This window comes from Melopsittacus undulatus, chromosome 3 (assembly GCF_012275295.1).
Source record: "Melopsittacus undulatus isolate bMelUnd1 chromosome 3, bMelUnd1.mat.Z, whole genome shotgun sequence".
NCBI lineage: Eukaryota > Metazoa > Chordata > Aves > Psittaciformes > Psittaculidae > Melopsittacus > Melopsittacus undulatus.
In genome coordinates, this window is record NC_047529.1 from 77,420,021 (window position 1) to 77,445,677 (window position 25,657).

General features: G+C 38.4%; 1 protein-coding gene across 1 annotated transcript in view; it reads left to right on the forward strand.

Moving 5' to 3' along the window:
• The window catches only part of NOX3 (NADPH oxidase 3), a 38,784-nt gene extending 35,168 nt beyond the window's left edge, over window positions 1-3,616 (forward strand). Inside the window, exons 12-13 of the mRNA XM_005150067.2 lie at window positions 1,112-1,236; window positions 3,490-3,616. Of these exons, the coding sequence (XP_005150124.2) occupies window positions 1,112-1,236; window positions 3,490-3,616 (252 nt within the window). The remainder of the gene's footprint in view (window positions 1-1,111; window positions 1,237-3,489) is intronic.
• The last annotated feature ends 22,041 nt before the right edge of the window (window positions 3,617-25,657 follow it).

Below are 25,657 nucleotides of genomic sequence, written 5' to 3' on the forward strand. Positions count from 1 at the left end.
CATGACATTGGCCTGAACTAACAAGAGCCTCTCAGAAACATGACCTTTTGTGACAACTGTGCTTGACCAGAATAACTGGGTTGTTAAGCAACATGGAAGACTCATTAGCACAAGAAATATACAATATTCCATAATAAATTCCAGCAACCACTTCTGCAAGAGGTTATAATGATGCCTAGCTCATGCTAGGGCCTGAACTAAATGCAAAGCCCATTTTTTAACTTAGCTTTGCTCTGGTAATTTCTTGACAGTGATAGTAATGATGATAGTCTGTAGTGAAAACAAGCGTATTACTCCTACACAATCACAGTACAATTAGGAGAGATGGTGGTTTTCTTTTTAAATGCATCCAAGAAGTACTCAGCATGGTAATGGGCATAGCATAGGGGATGAGGGACAGTAAATGACCATGAAAATTAGGATTTGTTTTCTTGGCACTGGGAGCTGTGCAGCTCACTTAGTTCAGTGCTTCACCTGAGATGATCCACTTTTTGCACCTGCCTCCACCTAAGGAAAAGAGTCAAAACATTCAGGGTTTTATCCCTGCTGAGCTGGTACATCCACTATCTCTTCCATCAGCAGCAAAATGCTCTGTACTTACTTAAAGTGCACGTAATTGATAATATTTATTGTCAAACTCTACTACAGTACACTTTACTCCTTTTCCTAAACTCCAACTCAGCCTTAAAATGGTGACTGTCACTTCAGGATCTGCAATGAAGAAAGTGTAGAGTGAGATATTTAAAGGCTGAGAGCTGCCTGTAAAAGTGATTGAAGCACTTAGTCCTGTAACAATAAAGACAGGTGTTTAATCCCAGCTCATCTCAAAAACTCCATCTCAGGAAACCAAACTCCTTTAAGATCTTGGGCAATTTTGGAAGTGCTTTTCACAATTCTAGTAACTTTGTGAATCTCTCCCCTTCTTTCCACTCCCCTCTCCTCTCTTTTCCTTTCCTCTCCTCTCCTCTTTGCCTCTCCTGCCATTTGACCAGTACAGTTTCTCTCATTAATAATTGCATCTCTCACAGCTAAGCAGCAATATTGCTCTCTCCTCTTACCTGGAGTATATGTTGTTGACTCTAAAATTACTATATTGTAAATTTGCTTTTAGGCTACTCACATAGCCCTACACTATGATGACAAGATGGATGTAATTACTGGATTGAGACAGAAGACCTACTATGGAAGGCCAAACTGGGACAATGAGTTCAAGCAACTAGCCAAAAACCATCCTAGGTAAGTAAGGCATGTTGGCTTCCAAGTTTGTTTAGGTAACTCTTCTCCCAGCATAAACAGTGGGAGAAGGGGAGGGCAAACCTTTCTAAATGACCCTTTTAAAATAATTTCATTTTTTCCTGTGTGGAAAGAAGATTTATGCTTAATGAAGCTTTTAATGAAGAAATCTCGGAAAGAGAATGCCAATAAAATCTAATTTTTGGATAAGAAAATCTAATATTTAGAAGTATTTCAATATCCTGGCCTTTGTCCAGATATAATTGAAACACACAATCCAATTACTGTTCTGCACAAAGGACAAAGTAGCATTAATTTCCCTTGAAGATGGTTATTAAAGAGATAAACTGTGATTTTTTTTCTTATGATGTCAAGGATATGTTTGTTCCCTAACATATTTGGCTGCTCTTGCAAGACTATGCTGTTCTGTTATTAGTTCATCTCTGCTGGCAAAGACTTCATTTGAACTTGGTGGATTCACTACTGGTCTGAGAAAAGCTTCTTTGTTTCTGGAAGCCTTTGAAGCAAGAATTTGAAATATTTTGTGTTCAGCAGTAGAAAATTCCAGAATCTTTGTGACTCTTTATGATTTCCAAACATTTACCTGCTCATACAAAATAAAGGCTTGCACTTGGGAGACAGAGATACAAAAAGAAGAAAACTATTTTTTTTAAGATGAAAAAGACCCAAGAAGAAGGTGAAAAGGATAAGATCAAAGAGAATACAGTAAGCTACAAGAATACCATAAAAGTGCAAAAATAGCAGTAATAGAGAAACTACTTGATGGAGGTCAAAATAAATACAATCAGGAAACATGAATGATTAAAAATAGAAAAAGGCCAGGAGTAGAAAATATGATTTTTTGAAAGACCATTTATAGGGATTCTACTGCATAAAAAGAGCTTTCAAAGTTATAGTTGAAATATTACTCTTTGTTGCTTTTGTTAAGTACAACTGAGAAAAACCTGTTTTTCTGATGCTCAAGGTGGGAGATGAACATTAACTATTATACTGGATCTTGTGGTACTTCCTCATAAAGCCAATGCTAAAATGATGGCAAAAATATGCATTTGGTTCTGAGCCTAAATGCAGTTGTTTATTGTTGAACCTTTTAAAGAAAACCTTGCATGACATATGAATTCCTTATGAGAAAGTAAAATACCCTACCTTTCCATGTTCTGAGCTACAGTAGGCTCAAGAAGAGTTTCTAATCTGTGATGGAGCAATCAGCTTTTACAAGCTGACTAAATTTTGGATCCCCACACTTAGGACCATGGAATTTCCCTTAGCTGCAACAGTATCTTTTAGTGGATTAGCAGGAATATACCACTCCAGGTTAAACCTAGTGCAATGGAGCACCACAGTAACATTGGCACTACTTCTGGAGACTATGACTTGGGCGCCAAAATCGCATCTACAGCCCCTCCTTCACAGGAGCAAACTTTTTGGAACTCATGCTGTCACTTGTCACTTGCACTGTGTGTACATAGACTGAGCTTTCCCAGCAACACAGCATGTGCATCTGTGTGTACACATATAGGTTTTAAAGCAATATGTGCTATGTACTTAGAAGCAAACCCTCTAAGGCATTTTGAAGCAAGTAACCAGGTTTCCAGCTTGCTATAACAGACTTGTGTGCTTATGAGCACAAATATTTGTTACACTGGTCATGTCCTTATTTTACCAGAAGTACATATTTACAAATTTTATTAGAATCATAAAATAGAATAGTTAGGGTTGAAAAGGACCTTAAGCTCATCTAGTTCCAACCCCCCTGCAATGATTTATTATTAAATCAGACATCTAAAAATTGCCCATAGGCAGAAACATGTTAAAAGGAAAAGGGGAAAGAAAAAAAAAGAGGAAGAAAACTTAGAAGTAGCAGAGAATTTGGGGTATATTTTTTATAAAAAATATAATAAAAATTAGCTGGAGGAAATGTACTGAAGTTTTTCAGCCCAAGTAGTGTGTTTGTTTCTCTTATTAAAAAAGCTATGAAGATCAAACCCAAATAACTACCATTTAAACTAGTTTGTGACCTCTAACATAGCAATCCAAATAAACAATGCAGTAAGACAATAAACACTAATGTGTTAAAATAATTATACTGTAATACTTTGTGATAGTAACACATGTTTTTTCAAATGTATTTTTCCAAAAGCCATTTCAAAAGATGCAAAGCCGGAGGCAGCCAAAAGGTACAGTTTATGAATTTACTCTCCTACTTTCTTTTTTTTTTTGTTATTGTAATTACAGCAACAGTATTGGAGTATTCTTCTGTGGACCCAAGAATCTCTCTAAGATCCTTCAAAAGACATGCAACTCGTATTCATCAATTGATCCAAGAGGAGCTCATTTTCACTACAACAAAGAAAGTTTCTAGGCTGTATTTCTTAACTGTATAATAGGTATTACCAAATCCTGTATTTTTATCTCACTCTCTCCTGTCCTCTACTCAATCTGCATCATTTAGGCCAGATATTAGGAACTGCAAATTGACAAAGGTACATTAACTTCAGTAGAAAAATGCCATCTTAAGGCCACTAAAGATTTGGACCCCATTCTTAGCCTTTCCTTCAAAGAACTGAAGAGCTGATTCTCCTTTCTTACTTAATGATGCTGTGAATTCATCTACATCTGTGTGAAAACAACCACAAATCACTAACCTCTGAAGCAAAAGGCATGAGTAAAATGGACATTTAGAACTGTTCCTCACTGTTGTGTATGATCAAACTACTACTGCAGGCAACACTCCCATTCCTGCTGTTTGAATCATGCCCAGGCATTCAAAGCTTTTTCCTTCCTGGTGTTCTGATTTTGCACTGCTTATAGCCTCCCACTGCACACACATCCATATCCACATCCCCTTCTGTGCTGAAGCAATACTGTTTATATGTACACTGTCCAACAAATCGTTTTCCTTACCAAACCATGCACCGTTTAAACCTGACGTTTCCACAGAGATGGTGGCTGTGCATGCCATAAGCTAATATGGTCTGAGAATTAGTGTTATGGAGATTTCAGGAATTTTTGCACTCAGCAAATGATGTCCTGAGACAAGCAACTGACACTATGGAAGAAAGTTCCAGGAGCCTTTTAAATGTCACATGGCTTCACAGGCACTGAAGAATGGGCTTTAATAGATACAGAATCACAGATATATGAGCGTGACCGAGGTGGGAAGTCACCCATAGAGATCATCTACACTAAACCCCTTTCTCAAAGCTCATTCTTCGAACATAGAAGCATTCTTGCAGTTGTCAGAACCTCATCCCATCGCCATGACCATTCAAAGATAATGAAGAATGGCCAGCTCCCTCAGCACTTGTGGGTGAAGTTTCTATGGGCTTATTTAAAAGCTTCCTTGCCTGATCCTCCTTCACTAAGTCCAAATTGCTTCAGATTTTCCCACTTGTTTGAGAAGCCTGTGATCCCTGAAGGTCAGCCTTACCTGAGGTGAAAAAAATCACTGAGTACTTCTACATTTGCCATGGCCCCTGGCATCCCCCATCCCGTTCAGAAGTGGACTGACATTTTCCTAGTCTTCCTTTTGCTATTCATGCACATGTAACAGCCCTTCTAGCACTTCACCTTTCAGATTCAACTGCCAATGGGCTTTGGATTCCCTAACCCCACCCCTCCACACTCACTGTCTCTATATTCTTTTTGCATTACCTGTCCCTTCTTCCACTTCTTGTACACCTTCTGTGTGCTTGAGTTTTGTCAGGAGGCATTTGTTCATCCATGCAAGGATCCTATCACCTTTGTGTGACTTACTCCACTTGAGAGGAATCATTTTTGAACTTGGAAGAGGCAATTCTTGAAAATCATTCAGTTTTCCTAGACTCCTCTTTTCTCTAGGGCATCATGGTATCCTTCCAAGCATGGAATTCAATCTGTGTCCTCTCCATGCCACATGTGTTAGTGTATGGGCACTTCAGATAGATGTCCAGGCATATGGGTTTTCCAGAAGAGGTGTTGCAGCTGTCCTGTAGGCACTTGCTTGCTGCCTTCCACCTTGTACCCTCAAGTATTACCTGTACTCAGCTTTGTGACTTTAGCACTATTAAGCACATGGAGCACAGGATAATTTTGGAATGAGGAAGAAGCAAAATATAAAATGTGGGAATATTGTAACATCCACATAAGCTAGAAAAATTAGAATGATATTTCCCTATTCTCCAGCACAAAAAAAATAAAGAAAAACTATATCTGAGTTAGACTGAGGAGTTAACTAGCATCCTATAATACATTTACTCAGCCACACAATAAAACCAGAAGGTAGAAAACATCCTGTGTATGTCAACTCTCAAGTAAGACAAATGATAACATTATATATGTATACTTACACACACACATACAAAATGCCCACTAGAGGGGACGCAACTGCACAGACAAAAGAAACAGAATAATAAAATTTATGTCCCAGAAGACTCCAATATTATTTTATATCTCTTCTATTAGGGGATAGAGTATGTGTGAACAGAGATTGCTGTACAAGATACAGTTGTATTATTATTAAGTTTAGGGCAATGAATCTTTGTTTTAAAATTGTTGAAGTATTTTTAAATGCCTGCCTATGTGAAATGATTAATGCAGTGCATACTGTGTAGCAGTAGAGTGAGTGGAGAATTAGAGCCTCTGCCAGTTCACCTAGAGACATTTATCTTTTATTTTTTCCCCTGGTGCCCGTGCTGAGCCTCAGGGTAAGCTGACACATTTTTTTAATACAAATTAAGCTGCTTTTTTTTATGTGTGTAGAAAATCTTGAAGGAAATGAGAACTGTGTGTAGGCACCAATACCAGCTGCCATTGCATCAAAGAAAGAGGTGACAATTTCCTGCAGATTCTGAATGATTGTTTTAATGGGGTTGGATCGGAGGTAACAAGCACAAAGATATTGTGCTGCCAGAAAAACAGGATCTGTTCTCCCCCTAGCCTCATGCAACAAGATGTAACATTTAGCTTCTGGCTCAACACGGCATCTCTTCACTGCTTTGATTTATTCCCACTTTTGCAAATCACTGTGGTATGCTACAGGAGATGCATTTAGAGCCCTTGTTACAGTTCATTGAGTAGCACTGCTGTTGTCACCACCAGAGGAGAATTTCACTTGTGTCAGGACTGACTGACCTAGAATAAAGGAAAAATAATAATAATAATTAAAAAAAAATGAAGCGGGGAGGTTTGTTGGACTAGGAGAAAACTTCATTTTAGTTGAATGAAAATCCCATTATTACAAATACAATTTAAATCAAAATGGGAACTTGGAAGATTTGGCTTCCTGCCTTATTTTGAATAACACCAAGCACATAGCAGCTATAATAATGTGAGTGCATATGTAATGACTCCATTATTATGTTTATACATGGAAACATCATTCACTGTCAGGAAAAATGAAAGATATCTTCATGGATTTGTCCACTCAGCTTCTTCAGAGGGAAGTGTTCAGCACTGTGTAGAAAAATATTATTAAATAAAATATAGTCATAACAGCATAGATTCACCACATCCTGTGACAGAAAACTAATTGTAGACAAGGATCGTAAATATACAGATTAATTACTTTGGCTCTTACAATAAAGAGAGTAGTATTATAATGATTGAAGTTGTGTTATAATTATTTAAGCTTATTCACTAACAAGCATAAATTGAAATACATGGGTTTATATGTTCTGGGTTCCTCCCTTCCCCCTGTCCTCCCACATTCTGCATGTAGTAGAAATTATTTAAATAAGTTTGCTCTTTAGTTTACACTGAAAGATTAAACAGAAACTGTTACATATAATAGAAGGTCCATCATACGGTGCCTGTACCACATCATCACCATTATAAGGACTCTCTTGCATCTTTCCTGCTTTTAGATATAATTAAATGGTTAAGACAAAATACTGTTAATGGCAAAAAAGTAACAAATTTTTCATAGGTTTGAGTTCTCCTGATTAAAGAACTGCTTTAAAGACAGGTCACATGCCCTGGAAAAATAATGAGAAACTAAATGACATGGTATGTTTATAATCAAAACTGGTCAACAATTTCAGTGTGTGGATTTTCACTGGGGGGGGGGGAATGGGGGGGTGTTGGTGTTTTGTTGGTTTTGGGATTTTTTTTTTGAGGGAAATTAACCTGAATTTCCATAGAAACAGAAAAAAGTTATAGAAAAATGTGAGTGCTTCCACCCAGCTTGCCCTCTGAATGTTAAAAGCTTAAATGAAGCATGCATAGTCAGTCAACTAATAAGCAATGCAAAACCATATGCAGCAGAGGCAAATTGTCCCTAGACCATCCGCTCTTCTTCTGACACTTCTTAGACCATCAAATACCAGGTGTGAAGTCCTCTTGGTGACCACATGTAAGGTGGAGGGCACCCTACTAATGACTGGCTGGCCTGAACCTTCCTAGTGCTGGAAACTGGCTGAGCTGAGACTTTCTCACCAAAGTCAGGTTATCTATTCTGCAGCAGCAACTCTAACTCCTTCAAGAACTTAATTGTGCATTTCTGTGGAATAAATTTGGGCATCCAATTTATTGAAACTGAAGCTGCAGCCACAAAAAGAATGATTTTCCGAGAATGTCTACTTACATGTTACTGATTATGTTCAGTGACAGTGGACTGATGATCTGCGTTTTTAAACTCTAACTAGTTAAGACTACCTAACAGGAGTCTTCTTGACCTTCAACAAATTACACCTTTTGGTGAAAAATCGCAATTACAGTGGTCTTAATATATGTGAAAAAATGTGTTAGCTTACATGGAAACATACTTTTTCTTCTTTCAAAAGCAGGAAAGGACAAAAAGGCCTTGTCGTGGTTTAAACAAAATCCGCACAGTTTGCTCACTCACTCCCCGCCCCTTGCTCCCCCAACTCCTGGAGAGTTAGGAAGGAGAATCCAAAGAATGTAGCCCCCACAGGTTGAGATAAGCACAGTTTAATAGCTAAGGCATAACACAAATCACTACTGCTACTACTACTACAGATAATAATGATAAAGCCAATAACAAGTGAAGAGAATACAACACCTCACCAGCCACCGACCCATAACTCACTCCACCCTGCCTGACCGAGCACCGACCGATACCTCCTCCATCCCCCCAGAGCTCCAGCCCTTCCGGGTCCTCCCGGTTACATCCTGGGTATGACGTGCTATGGTATGGAATACCTCTTTGGCTAGCCTGGGTCAGGTGTCCTGTCTCTCCTTCCTCCCAGCCTCCCCTTCTCCCTGGCAGAGCATGAGCTCAGAAAAAGGCCTTGGACAAAACCAAACATTTGAGCAGTAATTCAAAACATACTTGCTATCAGCAACCGTTTTCTGCCTGAAAGTCAAAACACAGCACTGCACCAGCTACCAAGAAGGAGCAAAATGACTGCTACTGCTCAAACCAGGACAGGTCTAAAAACTAAAAGATATGTTAACATCCTTCTAGAATATGTAGAAACAAACAAAAGTTGTATAGTACAGTCAGCCACTCAAGCCAGCATTTTGAAGGCTATTTGCTTCAAGTATTTGCAACTATTATTACTAAACAATAATGACTTTTAAGATGGTGAGATATTTGTATTCATTGAAGATAAAAGCCCAGAGCCTGCAAATACTTACACATGTGCTTTACTAACTTCAAACAGTCTTTTTACTGTTCTGGAGGACTAAATATGGTTTCCTTTGAAGTTCATGCACAGAAGACTGATGTCAGGCTCAAGGCTGGGTCCTGAAGGCTGATCTGTATTATTCAGCTGTTAAAGTACTGGACTGTCTTGATTCTTGTCTAAAGACCATTTCTCTGGTACAGTAATTCTGAATATGAAAGACAGTTTAGTCTTAAGGTACACAAATGAGTTTGCACTTGCTTTAATAAAAGTCTGTTTTTCAGGGATCTTACAGCTTCTGTTAAGCAAAAAAAAACTGTGGGTTTGAGGAAAGTTTTTCTCTTGTTTTGGTCAAATGACAAACACACAGATCTGAACATTTTATTATGTGAATATAGCAAATCAGCAGCAAAGAGGGCAGACACAAGCCCATTCTTTTGAGATGGAAGTCCAGGTGTCCAGGCTACTGCTGATCATTCCCCAGCATCGCTGCCTTGAACATTTAATATCTTGGCCCATTCAAAGGCCTGTGCGCTTGCTTGAGAGAGGGGTTCTCTGCACAAGAGCACATCTTTCCTCTTGCTGCTATCCAAGGCTGCAAAAACCCTCACTGCTGTCAAAAAAACCTGAACAAAGCGGAACTTTGTCAGGAACAATAAGGAAACATCCACAAGTGCAAATTAGCACACAGTAGCTGTGGCATGGATGCACAGAGGAAATCTGTAGAAATCTATCTGGTTTAGGTCTCACAGAAGCTGATGTCCACAACTCCCTCTTATGGTAACAAGCACAATGTATTTATTCTCATGTTTCCAGGAATTGATCAAGGTTAAAAAAATTAAAGACAAACTTTGAATTTAAAAGGTCACAGGCATACAACCAACCTGCAACACATCACACTCATTAATTATACATTACTATACAATTAGATTACATTTAGATAAAACTGTACAGATCGAAGAATGCCCATCATTTGCTCATTAATATTAGGAAAATATCCATGCAATTTTCTGAGGCTGTGTGCTGCTAAGGAAATTCAGAGGGCTACACAGAACGCATACCAATGTAGAGTCAGCCATTTAAGATCTCTCTTTTTTAGATTCCTTACCATGCTGGCAAGAGGAAGATAGTTAAGAGGCACAGCTGGAGAACTTTGAATGCAATATCAAAGGTTTGAGGATGAAACAAACAAATGTATGCTGTGATACTGGTTAATATAGGAGTTACTTCAAATTTAATCATGTGGAGAACAACTAGATTTGACTGAAATGAACCTTGTGTAATACAAACATGTCCAAATATAATTTCTCTGGCAGGAATGTACATCAAATATTTTATTATTTAATGGAAGCTGTGGTCATCGTTACAAAGATGCATCTATATTAAAAGACATCAAGCATAATCACAAGTGCTGGCCACCCTACGTATTAGAGCAAGTACATCATCAGACTTCCGTAACACTGTGCATTCATAAATAGGCCTGAAAACAATCTAAAAATGGTCTGATGCTGGGAGGTGCTGAGCTGAGAGAGCTTTTAGTGAAACAAAAAAAAACCTGCATCTCCTTGGCATCATCTGGAACCAGATCTTTGGAGTCCAGACAATGAAATTAACTGGAGTTTTGCCAAAATGAGGACAGTAGAATTTGGCTCAGTTAGTCAATGTCAGTGCAGAATGATATATTGCAAATATCGAACACTGAACTTTGAAGGAAAAAAAATAATTCACTTCAAATTGTCTTGTTTATAATGAAATAGCCAGTGCCTTACCACATGCCAACTGTCTTACTGCTATACACGTAGGCAGCCATCAATAATTAAATCTGTAAGTAGGGACACACATTTTGAGTGATGGATGCAATTATATCCATATATACATTACATATTATATTATTAATGTTACTACACAAGGCTCCAGTTCAGCAGAGCATTTGTGCTTATACTTAGTTGAAAACATTTAAGATGGGGTTTTTGTTACAAGGGGATTAGACAAATGCCCAAGGCTCAGTTCGTATCTTGAGAGCTTTGCTCAAGCAAGACACCAAATGCCTCCACAGGGAAGTTTTTTCCTAATTACTACAGACTTTTCTTACAGGTTTAATGAAGAAACTGGGAATCTCCTTGGCTTTGCTCTCCAAATAAATCTTATCTTATATAGGGGTATGGAATTGGTTGTGCCCTTTTCTGGGCAGCCAAGTATGACCAATCTCAATTCTTAGATTTGCATTTTCCATAATAATTGGTTGTAATGTGGTTCCTTAAAGAAATAAGATTTATGCAGTTATGATGTGTCTGTCTGTCTACTGGTTGGTTCTCTTTTCTGCAACTCTGCTCCTCAGCAAATACTGCTTAATTTGCCTGCCACTTTCAACCAAGATCTAAGATACGTAATCTTATTCTAAACTCTTAGCCCATTTCACCAAAAAAGGTCTGAATACTTCAAAAGCTTTAACAAATGGGCAATGTCACAGACCAGTCACTCAAAGATAAACTGTCTGAACACAGGCAACTGAGAAGCTGCACACCTCAGGGCATGGGAAGCATGCCAAACTCATAGCATACTGTTGGACTCCGGAAATTAATGACACTGAAGAAGAAATTGAGGCTTTGCTTTACTAGATAAACATCTCATCACATGCACTCAGTAAAATAATGCAGCAAAACAGATAATTGTTCCTTTACACATGGGAGGGATGAGACTAATGCTGGCATATTGCAAATTATTCTATTGAACATCTTAAGATGTTAGGAAATTAGGGTACAGAAAAGAGCCACAAACATATTCAAGGACTTTAGAAAAAATCTTGCAATTAATGGCTCAATCAGTTTAGCATAGAAAAATTAGATTATGAGATGACTCTATAACAGCATACAAGTACCTTCATGTGGAGAAAATCTAGGCACTAGCAGGCTCTTTAATCTAGCATATTTTGAAGCATAACAGAACCATTTCAAAGAGGAAAATAGGCACTCACTTGCAAAGGAGGAGGTGGTTAGCTACTGGAAGGCCCCAGTGGAAATGGTGAAACCTCTATCTCTTGCTGTCATACAGTCAAGCCTGGGTGCTACTCTGGAAGAGATCTATGCTCACTAGATACAAGTTAGGCTCAGTTAAGTGGATGTTATTGGTGCAACTCACTGAGTTCAAACTATTGGCTGCTGCTACTAAAGCACCGAGGGTAAAAGATGTAATGGTCCCTCTGGGGCTCAAAATGCTTTTGAATGTATGTTTTCTCATAATATCCTTGTCTGGTCAAAAATTTATTACTTCCAGTTTTAGATGGGGAACTGAGACATAGAAATACTAAGTGATTTGCCTCAAGCTCTCAAAGGAATGGAAAAACAAGGATTAAACCACAGTCTTCACGACCAGAACTATTCCTTGAGCTACTACAGCAATCATCCTCTCCCATAAACTGTATTATGTATATTTTACACAATCCTTAAAAATGTCTGTGAGCTTTCTGAATGAACATAAAACTGAACTGAATTATTATCTTATTAGTTGCCATGGTTAATATTGTTACTAGGCAGCATGGTTTGAAAGGCAAGTATTCTGATTCCCGGGACCAGCATGATACATGCTTGCTCACTCTTAGAATTATATGTATGACATAAAGTCTTTGCATGAAAAGTAGGTCCCCTGACATACAATGAGCAATTCCTGTGATAAAACAGGTGGTTAAAAAAAAAAGTATCAGAAAAGAATCAAGATTTTCTACTAAGTGGCATTATCTAAATGTCTGAGTACAGATTTTGATGCTGGACTCAAGCCTGATCCTATTCTAAGCAAAGAGCACAGGAAAATGCTTGTTGCCTCACACAGTAACAGGATCCAGCTAAACACCACATAGCACAGCAATGTGCTATCAGGAAAGCCAAGATTTCATTTTCATGTAGAACATCAGGAAATTCTCAAATGTATTAAAACTCTTCTTCAAATATTTCATGAAAAGAATATACAATAATGAGTAATAAAGCTAGGTAAATAAATAAAATTCTGCTTCATTTTTCTGGGATACACTTACCCTTTTATGACTATTTGAGGCCACACTACATTTGTTTGCTTTCTGATTTCTGCCATCTTGCTTATACTCAGAGAATTTTCTAAGATTACAAAGGTGGACCCTGCTACTTCTTATGTCTAGCCTCCACTAACAGCTTAAAATAAATTCTAAAAGAATCAGCATGAAGTCTTCATCCCAATGCTCTATCACCTCTCTTATTGGCTCCAAAGTTCTAATGGTATCTGGTTATTGCCCTACGTAGAGGTACATTAAAGCTGTGTCTGCAATAATACTATTTACAGAGTAAATTTATTCCTTCTCATTCCATCCACTAATATTTTCTATTAAATTAATGCTAGGGGAGTAAGGATTTAGTATACTTCACCTCCTGCAGAAGTAATGAGAAAACATTTATGAACGTTTGCAATTGTGATGCAAGGAAGAGAACAGAAGGCATTTTATTATGCTGATTATATCCTATTTCTTTTGACTGGTGTTAACTAGTGTACAAAAATATGAAACTCAGTGGAGAAAATGGATCTATAAATTTTCAAAATTCCCTGTCAATAAAATAAGTTGGGGAGGAGGGGGAGAAGTAATTCTCACCTTACTGTGTAAGTACAACTCTTCTAGCTCACAACACCCCAAAGCACTGGGACAGACTGTTAAGCAGAGGAATGAAAACTATTCTAAAAGACAATATGAATTGAGAAATTCAGTCATTGAAAGCTTGCTTCATGAACTGAAGCTAATTAATGCTCTCATGTAGGGTTGAACCCAAACCATCAGAATGATAGCAGCTCCACAGCTGAATTAGTTTTTTAGTATGCTGCCCCTTACAATTCCTCCCAGTCACTAAAAAAATGGAGTACATGATTAAATTCTGCTATGGGAAGGGAAAAGATGAACAATTAAATTAAAATCTCTTACAAAACAAAGATCACCTAAGACATTTAAATACAAAACAACTTAATATTGAAAAAAAAACCTAGTTTTATGCAAAAAGCACAGTTACTGCTTGCTGAGCTCTGCTGGGAAGCTCTAGAGGAGGTACCTTTGTCAGCTCAGTCTTACATAGCTGCTTCAGTAAAGGACTGCAATATCTTAGTATCAAATCACAACAATGACACTGACAGCATCAACTATGCATATTTTTTTAGCCAGAAGAATTTGTCCATGCAGATGTCTGGAAGAATATAAAAATAAAAACCAAGCATAGACTGAGCAGATCGCTTTCCCTTAAGAGTGGCAACAACACAGATCATTCTTACATAGGCTATGAGACTGGAATATTTCCAAGTTACTTTCACATTTTGCAAAATGACTTTAACTTGGGACATTGTCCATAACAGTCCTTTCAAACTCTTCCAGTTTATTTGCATTCCTAGCTGCTCTTGTTTGGATACTTTTGCTTTCTCAAATAGGCAAGAATGAGATTTCAATGTGTGTTTAGGCTGGGAGAAGATGATCAGATATATATGGCTATAAAATCACATCTGCTGATGTCTCTAAATGATGCTACAGCTGCTGAAAATCATAATATTTACTTGGCTAGGTTATCAACTAAATCAAAATTATATTTACAACTGGATTTTTCATCAAATACACGGGATTATCAAAAGTAACATTTCAAAAAGAATTGAGTTAGAAGACTAAATCACATTGACTTTCAATACAATGCAGCCATCTATGTGACATAAATATATGACATATATAGATTAGTATATTCAATACTAACCTGTGTTAGAGGTATGAGGCCTTTCACTGAATTGGGAAACAGCACACTAATTCAGAAGAAGCTAAGGGAAAGTGGGGGTAGAGGAAGCATACCAGGGGGCTCAGCATTTGTAGAGGTCATTCAGTGAAGCACAGTTTTGGCCTCAACCAAGAATAGGTGGAAGGCTTCCTCATGATGCCCTGAAGGAGAATTAGCATCTTCTTCTGCATGGTGTTTGGATCTGTTGTGATTTATGCAAACTAAGACTGCTTGTGAGATGCAAACCAACAAGGTTCAGACAATTTTTTGTAACAGTCAGAAGATATGAAGATTAGTCCCACAGTGGAGCAAATGTGGACAATGAGGGTCATGGGAGAATGGGTCCTAGGGAAGCAGGGGCTGTAGGAGGCTGTAAAGCCTGTGGATTCCCAGCAACAGTTCTGTTTCTAGCCATTGGACAGGGCTCAGATTTGTCACTTAATGTAGTGGCACACAAGGAGAGGGAAGGCTAGTATAGCAGCAGCTTCTTTACAGATGTTCCAGAGTCATATGAAAGACCTAGAAATACCTGGGCAGGTATGGGTTGTCTTTGCATGACTGAAATAGTACATAGATCAGCCTTCCCCGACTGTAGCTATGTGAGTGAAGATGTCTACTGATGATGACTTAGGCAGGAAATGTTCTTTTCAGGACAACATCACTGCAGCTCAGAATTTTGTGCAGCTCCCCCAGAAGCATGTTCCTCTGCTGAATAATTGATTTTGCAATAGCTTTCTACATTGCACTATACAAAGTTTTGCTTCCAGCAATGTCTCTAGCCCGGAGGAAATGATGTAACATGCAGAAAACTGATAGAATTTTTACTTGAGGCTTTAGACAACCAAAAAAGCTAAAAGCCTAAAGTCTTGAGTTCTAAAGTTTGTCAGTTCCTCCTGAACTTCTAGGCAGCTCCCCTTCTAGACTGGATCAACTTTTTCTGTGCATATACACTGGGAACCATGGTAGACAACAGAAGTGATTTAGGAGCGGTGAGCACCTTAGCAGAAAGGAGAGGTCATTAATTTATTTCACAGTGAACAAGTGACAAACCTAATGTCTATGGTTCCCTCATGTTCAGTACATGTAGATGTATCTCAAAGGTTGATGAAAAGCTTCTAAAACTAGAATGGGAAGAACACAGCAGACAACTCAGAACTCCCAAAGCTGAGTAACAGGCCCCAGGCATGTTTATGGATGCAGCTGTGGATCCTGCTATGTGGCCAAAGAGATACTGATGCTGAAGTCATGTAAGGTGATGATGACAAATGGTTGAGACCCTGCTGTATATAGGTTTAGGCTTGAAACTGGGACCTAGGACACTGATTCTTGTTATGGATTATTATGATCAAGTTCTGTACACTTGTCTAACTGCTTAGAAGAAACCATCCTTTTCTCTTATCACTTCAAACCAATGAAAATTAAGTCCAGCATGGTTGCTCACTGGAGGATAATAGGGTACCCTCAAAAAAACAGGCTCTGCAGGTTGACTTTCTGGGACAAAAAAAAATCCAAGAGAGGTGACCAGGTTGTTCAGTTCACTCTTCAAATGACTGGCAAGTGAGATGCCAGTTTATCCCTTAATTGGCTTTCCAGTACCATAGGGAAGGTAGGCATCCTGATGAGGATAGCACCAAAAAAAGTGATCAGGACTTCCCAACACCAGATCTTGATTCCCAGTATCACAAGATCATTCAAGAGCAACAGAATCCCAGGCTGTATTACAGAGAACCAGTTGAGAAAAGGGATCCTTCCCCTCTACTCAGGGCTGGTGAAACATATCAGGACTGCTGGGTCCAGTGCTGAGCTACCCAATATAAGAAAGATAACAGACTTACTGGAGTGAGTCCAGCAAAGAACCATAAAACCAATTATGGCCCCAGAGCATTTTTCATAAAAGGATAGGCTGAGAATGCCTGGAGAAGAGAAGGTTCAAGGGGATTTTATCAGTGTGTGTAAGTACTCAATGGGAGAAAATGAAGAAAAAGAGATCCAGACTCTTCTCAGTGGTTCCTAGTGACAGAACAGGAGGATATAAGCACAAACTGAAACACCGGATTAGATTATCTCAGGAGTTCCCTTCAAACCTGAACAGTTTTGTGGTTCTTTAAAGACACTGCTGTATTTCTTGTTTGCAATTTAACAAGTCTCAAGGTCATCTATGGAATTCTTTCCATTATTATACACAAGGTAGCACCAAGGAATATTGAACATGCAGGGGAAAAATAAATACAAAAAACCCCATCAATCAAAAAAAAACCAACAAACCCCCCTAAAAAAAACCAACCAACCAACCAAAAAACAACCCATACACAAAGGAAAAAACAAACTACCAGGGACCAGAAGTAAAAATGGGATCTGACACACCCTCAATCTGAAGAAGTTGCATGGAGTTGGATCCTTTGCCAATAACCTATATGCCACACAGTATTCTCCATAGTAATGCAATTCAGTAGCTTACAAAAAAGCTGACCAGATTTTGCTTTCTGATGAAATACAACACCAAATTGTCAGTAATTGCCATGTCTCATTTGAGATATCAAGGTTAGAGGGGAATCTGAAAATGCAATTTTTTTAGAAGGGAACTTTGGGCATGATTGATAGTCTACTGCAATTTTGGAAAACAGGGAAGACATGTTAAATTCAAAGATGCCTGTCCAAACTAACCATAACAATTCACGTATGTGTCTTGGCAGAGGACCTGAATGACCCCTCAGAGAAAACCTATCAATCTCAAAGAGAAAGTGACATCATTGGTTAGGAAGGTGTCAGATGTGTTTACAACCAGGTCAGCTAAGCACCTTTCTAACTATATAGAATCACTGTCTAAGTGAAAGGAAGCATTTTGCAAGGTGATTGTCAAAGACCAAGAAATACTTGCAAAAACCAGTTCATTTAAGCATCTTTGAAAAGTCACAATTGCTTTAGCTTGTAGTATCTACATTTTGTATTGATTACTACAAGGGTACTAAAAACAAGGCAGCTGAATTTGTCCCAGTCTGATGCTTTGAACTGATGAAATGCAAGAGGCTTGGGGAACAGCCATTGAAAAAACAATCTTGAGTTAATGAATGTATATTGGCAAGCTCTGTTATTCCTGGAAACCAAGAGTTACATTAACTGCCTCTAGTACTTTTATCAGCTGTACCTGTTCCACATCCTGCTGTTAGGGCTGAATGGAAAGGTTTGACAACTTGAAGAGGAGATACTTTGTTACTGTGGATATTCAGGCATACACCTTGATACACCACCTTGTGAACTGAGTTCTTGCATAGACAACTCCTCGAATCTCTAAGGACTTTTCTATAATGGTGTCACATAATTGACTGTAGGCTTTAGTAATATCTAATAAGGTGTTTAGATCCTCTGCAGCTTAGTTACAGTGGATTTAATCAAAGGAAGTCTCCATTTCCCTCACATCAAATATAAGTCACTTATCTTCACCTCAAAATCCCCCAATGCCCTATTTCCACTCCTCTTATGATCTCTTGTTCACTAGTGTAATACTACAAGTCAGTAAGTGGATTCCTGCTGATTTTAATTCCTGGGTTAAAGCCTTTTATTTGACACAGAAACAAAGTTTCTGAGGTACTCAGAGCAACAAACTTTGAGAGTCTTGGTTTGGTCTCCTTCTCCATGCTCAGTTTTCTTCTAGATTGTAGCCAGATCTAGGTTCTTGTATCCTTCTCATTTACAGCTTCAATCCTAGTAGTCTCCTCCTATCCTTTAAATACTTTCCTAATATTTTCTGGGTATCCACTACATGGAGTCTTTCAAGAGTGCTTTTTGATCTTGATCTTCCCACTTTACTCTTAGCATATGCTAAGAGTAGGGGTCAAAAGTTAAAGCTTCTAGTGTGTACCTGTGTGCCCAGAATGAGGCCTGGGATGGAATGGTCTGGACAAAAACATGTTCTTTGTGCACATTCTTAACTACATGTTTTCTGATCACTGTCAACTAAATTACCTCTGTGCTCCTATCCTTACAATCAGATTATCATTATCACCTTGGACCTCTAACTGGGCCTCATTCCCAACCTTGGTCTTGCAGATCTTTCTGCACAGTGTCTGTAAAATACTTTTTCAGTCATGTAGTTCAAATTTTCATCCAATTCCCAAGTCTTCATACCTTGCATATGGAAACCATCTTAACTCTGACCTTCATAATTGCTTCCTTGTCCCACCTATTGTATCTATCCTTTATGACGTATCTATCTACCTCTCACTCTGGAGAAATCCATCCTCTCTTTACACCTTCCACTGCTTCCCCTTTTATATTGCAACACATGCCACAAACCCTCATGTTCACTTGCCCCTTTACAAAGTTTTCTGAGTCTGCTTCCTGGAAACTTACTCATTGTTCAGAGGGCAGCTGGTTCATGAGGGCAGCCCATGTTTCAAAGAAGCACCTTGATGTTTCTTCCTCTCTGCCCTCCCTGTAAACATCTTCAAAGTTCCCTTACTGTATCCTTCAGATCCTTCTTTTGTGATGCTACATGAAAAATGATGCCTTGCTGAGACCACAGTTTGTCATGCTGACCAGTACTAACTCAGTGCCTCCTTATACTCTTAATCTGTTACTATCCATTTTTCCCTATTCTTTTGGATCACACAGCGAGGTTTTCCTGACAGAGGTCATATCTTCTGCTATGTTAGTACAATTTCTGACATGGAGCTCTGCTGAGGGCTTCTGGGTGTAACTACAATAAAAAAAAAATCCATTCTAAGCTTTGAATACAACATTGAATAGTGCCTATTTAATACACAGGGCTAAGCAGACACATTCATTCCAAATTAACTTCAAACAAGAGTTTCACAAGTGAAGAGCCAGAAAAGAAAAAATCAGTCTATCCTCCATCTACCTACATTTTCAGACTGCAGTATGACAGAAAATATCTGGAAGCAAGCAGATCACTGCTGTATTTTCAAAGATGTTAATTTTGGTTTTAAACCAAATCAAACTAAGGCGACATAAAAGAATTAAAAAGTATTCCCACCTGCTAGAAGTCAGCACAGTCACCATGACTTTAACAGAACTGTAGCAATTTATGCCAGGTAAAGCCTCAGCACAATATACTTAGAAAAAGCTGACACTGCTGATTAGGGGAGCAATTTCTTGCAGATGATTTTTAATTTCAGTTCAGCACTTTCCTTAGTCTCAACAGAGAAATCATTCCAGCTAGCATTACTGTCCCATGCTCATCACTATAGCAGTGGTGGTCATTTGTCACCTCAGAAACATATGGTCAGAATGCTGTGGTAGCTACAGCACCCCCATGATGTACGCAGGTCAAGGTTCAGACAGAGGCATTACGTTTTATTGTACCAGCTGCATTGGATACAAAAAGCTGACTTAAAATTTAGCGGTTAATGAAACGCTTTCTTTTTAAAACATTTTTTTGATCAGTCTTCCTCCCTTTTTCTTAGAAAAATACAAATTCTGACCTAGCCTACTTAGGAGCTCCTAAAAAGCAGAGTAACTATGATCAACAGACTACACTTTCATGTGGTATATTCAGTAAACCTGAATCTCCAGGTGTCACGGCTTCGATTTTGCTTCCTATATCTTCCATTCTTGTTTACCGTAAGTGTCTAAGTGACCTTCTGCTTTTTATTTCTGCTAGGTGGACTACACAGCATTCATATTCTGGCAGCCTGACTCGACATAAGGACATAAGGTGGAGTCAGTTAACTTTCTGGTCCTTGCTAAAGACTATACAGTTTACTCGCCATGGAACAAGAGTGGCACCCAGTGGCCATAGAGCTTGAACCAATACTCATGTCTTGAAGTATCTGCCTTCCGCATTTTATAAATCCCCTTCCAGAATTTTGGAGACAGAAATCCTTCTGCGCTCATGTTTGCAGACCCCTCTCCTACCTCTGTACTTGAAAGGCAGAAGGTGGAGAACTGAAGCAAAAAAGTTTCCTCTCTGTACTCTTTTTGAGTATCACTTTTTCTGAGAGCATAAATAATCCACCACAGGTATTACAGCACTTTCAAAAGGGTACCGCTTATTTCTGAGGGATCAGGCAGTGACTGACTTGCATGACATAAACACAGAAGAAGGAGTTCAAAGACCTCATCTAACTCTAACACACTGTCCAGTAAGTCCAGATAAGGTAAACATATGTTTTTAAACTGTCCCCCAGAAAATGTGGCATCAGAAAAGGAGAACCCAGGGATGGAGCCTGCTTTTTGATCTCCCCTCATGGGGAACACACAGGCTCTGTATTGTTCCCAGTCTGTGGCTGGGTTTGGTTTCACAAGACCATAAATTAGATTGCTGCAAAGGGGGCATAGCTCGTAGCTGGTGACATAGTGTGGTGATGAGCGCTGTTACCTGTGTGATGGTCCACACTTCACAGGCCTCTCAGAGATTCATGTAATTTCATATTAATTTTTCATGATATACAATCAGACTATAAATCTGGCTTTCAGTTAATATGGTATGCTGTGCTTTTAATGAAATTCTTTGTGGGAGCTGTTGCAAGTAGGGAGAAAGCTTTTGCTCTCATTTTTTTTTCTTTAACTTAGGGATGCTTAAAACTGGGAGATCAATTTTGAAAACACTCTGCCAGACAGCCTAATTAAGATGCAAACAACTATTACTCTCCTAGAAACATTCTCCAAGATAGAGACCTGGGTATTGAGTGAACAAGACCAAGCCCACTAAAACACCAATGCTCCACAATTCTTTAACATTCCCAATGATAAATCAGTGATAATGGTGCAGCGGCTTGCAGTGCTGAGTCTGCACCATTAGTTTTGTGGGTTTGAGTTCTACTTGCAGTGTGAAAATCCCCATTTCTACAGAGTCCAGCAGATAAAGTGAGAGTAGTTTTGATTCTCCTAATTTCCTGGCACTACGAAAATTTTACTTTGCATTAACTGATATTCCTTCTAAATGCTCTAGCACCTAAAACAGTACAATCAAGAGGAAATCAAAACTGTCAACTAAAAATAAATATTCTAGTATGGACGGCTATAGCTAGAGCTTGGCAATGTGACCTGAGTAGATTAAATGGCTCACAAATTAAAAGGCACACCAGAAGAATCAAGCATTAAAAGAAATTCTAATGTTTCAAAATAAATATAATGATTTTTAGACATCTGCTGTGGCAATACTGAAAGCCATGGATCTCTGTACTTCCTGAGTTATGATAGCAAAGAACTCAGCAGTCTGGACAAAATTTTCTGCCAGATTTTCTGTTAACAGGAATTCTTTGTTCCTCGACCATTTAGTTTTTGCCACACAATATAACTGAAGTGGTAACAAGGAAAACACTGTTCTTGATCACAATGCAGCTTGATGAATTCACAGCGGTAGACTGACAAAAGTAGGAAGATTTTCCCCATAACTGGATTTTTTTTTGCTCTAGGGAAAGACATTGATATAGTAATATCCTGTATTGCACTAAGCAAAACGTTTAGTTCAAAAACAATATTCTAAAATGCATTGCCTCCACATTAAAGGGCGAGAAATGATCTTGCAGATCCTCTACAGAGTTAATACTGAAGATGTTTCATGACAGTTTTGCACTGCTTTGCAGACTGTGGCTTCTAAAATTACTGTGACTATGGAAATGTACACCTCTCTGCTGTTATCTTACCTAACCTTTTTCCTATTTGCTAATTTATTTTCTTCTGCATTTTATCTGGTAACAGAAGTTTTCCTGAGGGAGAGCAGTCACTGTGTGTTTGTACAGTGCTTGGTGCAATGGGCTTCTAAAATCTTTTTAGGATCCTTATGAGGTAGTGCAATAGAAATAATAAACATCTTATTTTAACAAACAATAGAAAATGGTGTCTTTGAGAACAAGCCAAAGAATAGAAGCTTTGTGGTATGAAAGTACTTCCAGGACGGTGGAAAATAAAAGATTTTCCGTATCTAACCTCTTCTGGGTATTACATTTCGCTATAATTTTTCACTGCAATCTGACCACTAACAACTTGTCATCTTATTTACCTTAAGATGATGTAAAATAATTGTCAAATATATTTTTCTGTCTCACATTTTTAACAGAACATTTCAAAAGCATGGTGAGAACCCCATTTTCTACAACATGATGCCTTAACATGAAACTAGTAATAATAATCCCAGCAACACAATCATTTTAGGTCAGTCGCACTGTACCTGCTTTTAGAGGGGATTATTTTTAAATTATAACAACCTGAACAGAATCAGTAAATAATTTTAGTACCTATGAATGAGCTCAGCAAGTCTGCAAGACCTGAAATTGCCACTGAAGTTCTGTAACTACTGTGGAAGCCTTCCACTGGTGTATATGCTCCTTCATGATAAAGGCCGCAACTTTGGTTTTAACCTTTGCAACCTGAACTGAAGCTGCAGTCAAGAAAGAAACTCCAAGTAATCCCATTAGGGTGTTTCTGCACAACTGATCTCAAGACCTTAATCTGAGCTGCTTCAAATGCCCAGTTTATTTTTCCCTGGCATCTATCTGATCCGTGGAAAACATGCTTAATGTTTCATTGGCTTCAAAATTAGCAGGCTCTGTCTCTAAGGTAAAGACAAAACTGAACGATGAAATAATTCAGATGATGGATTCCTGCCATTTGCTGTCTGTTTGATTTTTGGGTTTTGAGTTTGTTTTTGATGGGGTTTTTTGGTGGTTTTTTTTTGTTTTTTTTTTTTTGTCAACTTCTGTCACCCTGAAGGAAGGAAACAGATTTAAAACTTCTTTAATAGATTCTTAGGCCAACATCCAGCATCAAAATACAGCTGTTCAAAGCCCCAGTTGAGGAGTCATGAAAGTTTTATTATTGCTATTTATAATAGTGCTTTCCATATTTCAGCTGCTTTCTACATATTTAAGGGCTGTCCTCACCATGGTGCTCATAACTCTTTGTTTTTACACAAATACCAGAAAATCAGTCCTATCACTCTTATTACCATAACAGTTACGGCCACATGAAGTACCTGAAGACTTCTGTATGTGCATCTGATCAACAAAAAGCTTGTACTTTAACTATGGCAGAACAATATTTGTACACAAAGACTGAGTGGACTTGAGGTTTTGAGATGAAAAAGCTCAGCCTTGGTGACAATTAAGTATGAAATGCATCATTAAAACAATATTCTGACATTTTCTATGTACTCAGAAAAAAATTCAAACTGACATCTTTTTTGCTTTAGTGCTAAAACAGCCTGGATGGTTCATATGGTCATGAAACTGATCCATCCCATGCCATTCTTAACACCTGCTTCTCCTAAGACACAACCTGTATTTCTTTAAATTTCTCCAGATTTTAAGTCGAAAAATCACCATACAATTTTCTCGTAAAGCCCTTTTGGAACTGCACAAAGTAACAAATTTTATTTGAAATCTCACACTGCCGCCCCAGTGGAGGTTACATTTTATAATTAATTCATAATTATTTAAAAATCAAATAATATATATTATGATGAATGCTTTATACCTCACAAACTCAAAACTTCAGTGTTTCAGGTAACAGTAGGACCATGACATTTTATCCCAATATTCCACGGTATGTAAACATTAAAACCTAGGCCAGTTTCTTTTCTTACTGACACCAAGTGCAATGTTCCCAACGTTTTTAATGACTACAAAAATAGTTCCATTTTCATTTTTCTTTTAAGTGTGGCCCCTTCACTATATATTCTCTTTCCTGTTGCTCTGCTAATGTTCACACACATCTTACTCATTTCACATGCCTAGGGTCTAACTGTGATAAACTGACTGATCTCAGAACATGACTGAAACCTCATCTCTAGAGAGATACTTATGCAGATATTGTTTATCAACCTTCTTCCATTCAATTCTTCACAGGACAACACCAGAATACCTTACCACATCTGCTGTCATTACTTAACTAGAACACGCTACTGATGGCTGAAGCCATGTCTAATGCATAAAGCTATTTACAACTGCACCCATTATTTATCCTGAGTGAGGAATTACTTTCTGCAAATGCTTCAATGTCTTAATTTTCTTACATCTACCTAACAACATCCTCAATTATCTGTGGCTTCTTAATAGCTGCTTAGCTTTCTGGAAACATCTTAACATTCAATTTCACTGTGATAACAGTAATTAAACACAATTTTAAATCAAAATGGAAAAAAAAGCCCTTAAAATCCAATAACTGTTCAAAGTGCTGTGGGGAATGAAACTTCCTTAATCTACTGTGACAAGAAATAACGCAGAAATACTCTGTCAAAATGGCTCCTGACACTACCGTGAATTTTAGGATTACCAAAAATGGGCAATATATACATATACATACATGCCCATATATATGAACACATGGACTTACATGTGGGTACAATTTATTGCAGCTACAGTTCTGTTGCAGTATGCAATTTCTCAGTTTCTACAGTGTAACTACTCATAAGAGCACTATTATTGCCTCTTTTTCTTCCATGCTAATTTCCCAGTCAGATCAATACCAGTATGTTGTAGGGTAAAACTGAAAAAAAAATTATAATCGGTTCTGATCACACTATATTAATAATCTGATTACATTCTGTTAATAACTTTGATACATAGAAATAAAACTGAACCATCCACGCAGTACCCAGGTTACCTGTAAAACAGCCTAGCAATTAGAATAAAAATGAAAATAGAAAAAACTCCATTCTAAGTATGTAGGCCAATTCAGCTATAGCCGGACCTGAACATCTGTGAACCTGCATTCCAACCTTATTTCCATGCCATCTGAAAACGTACCATCAACACCCAAACACCTTTTCCTGGAGCCTGCAGATAGCAGCTCTACCCATCTAAGGGTGTCAGACAAATCGAGTTACCCCAGAACAAACTACACTTTAACCCACAACAATGACTGACAACAGGGTGTTTTTATTGTCTAGAAATCATTACATCGCGGTGGTAATGCGCACACTTGGCGTCACCCCAACCGTGCCCTCCCCAACCAGCAAAGCCCACAGCTGCAGCGGGACCTTGCTCAGGGACTAAGGCAACATAACTCCTCCAGGGCAGCTGCAAGTGAACGCTTTCTGTAAGTGCACACTGCGTGCTCAGAAACACCTCTTGACGCCGCCCCGAGCAGGCAGAGCCGTTAACCCGCGTAACCGCA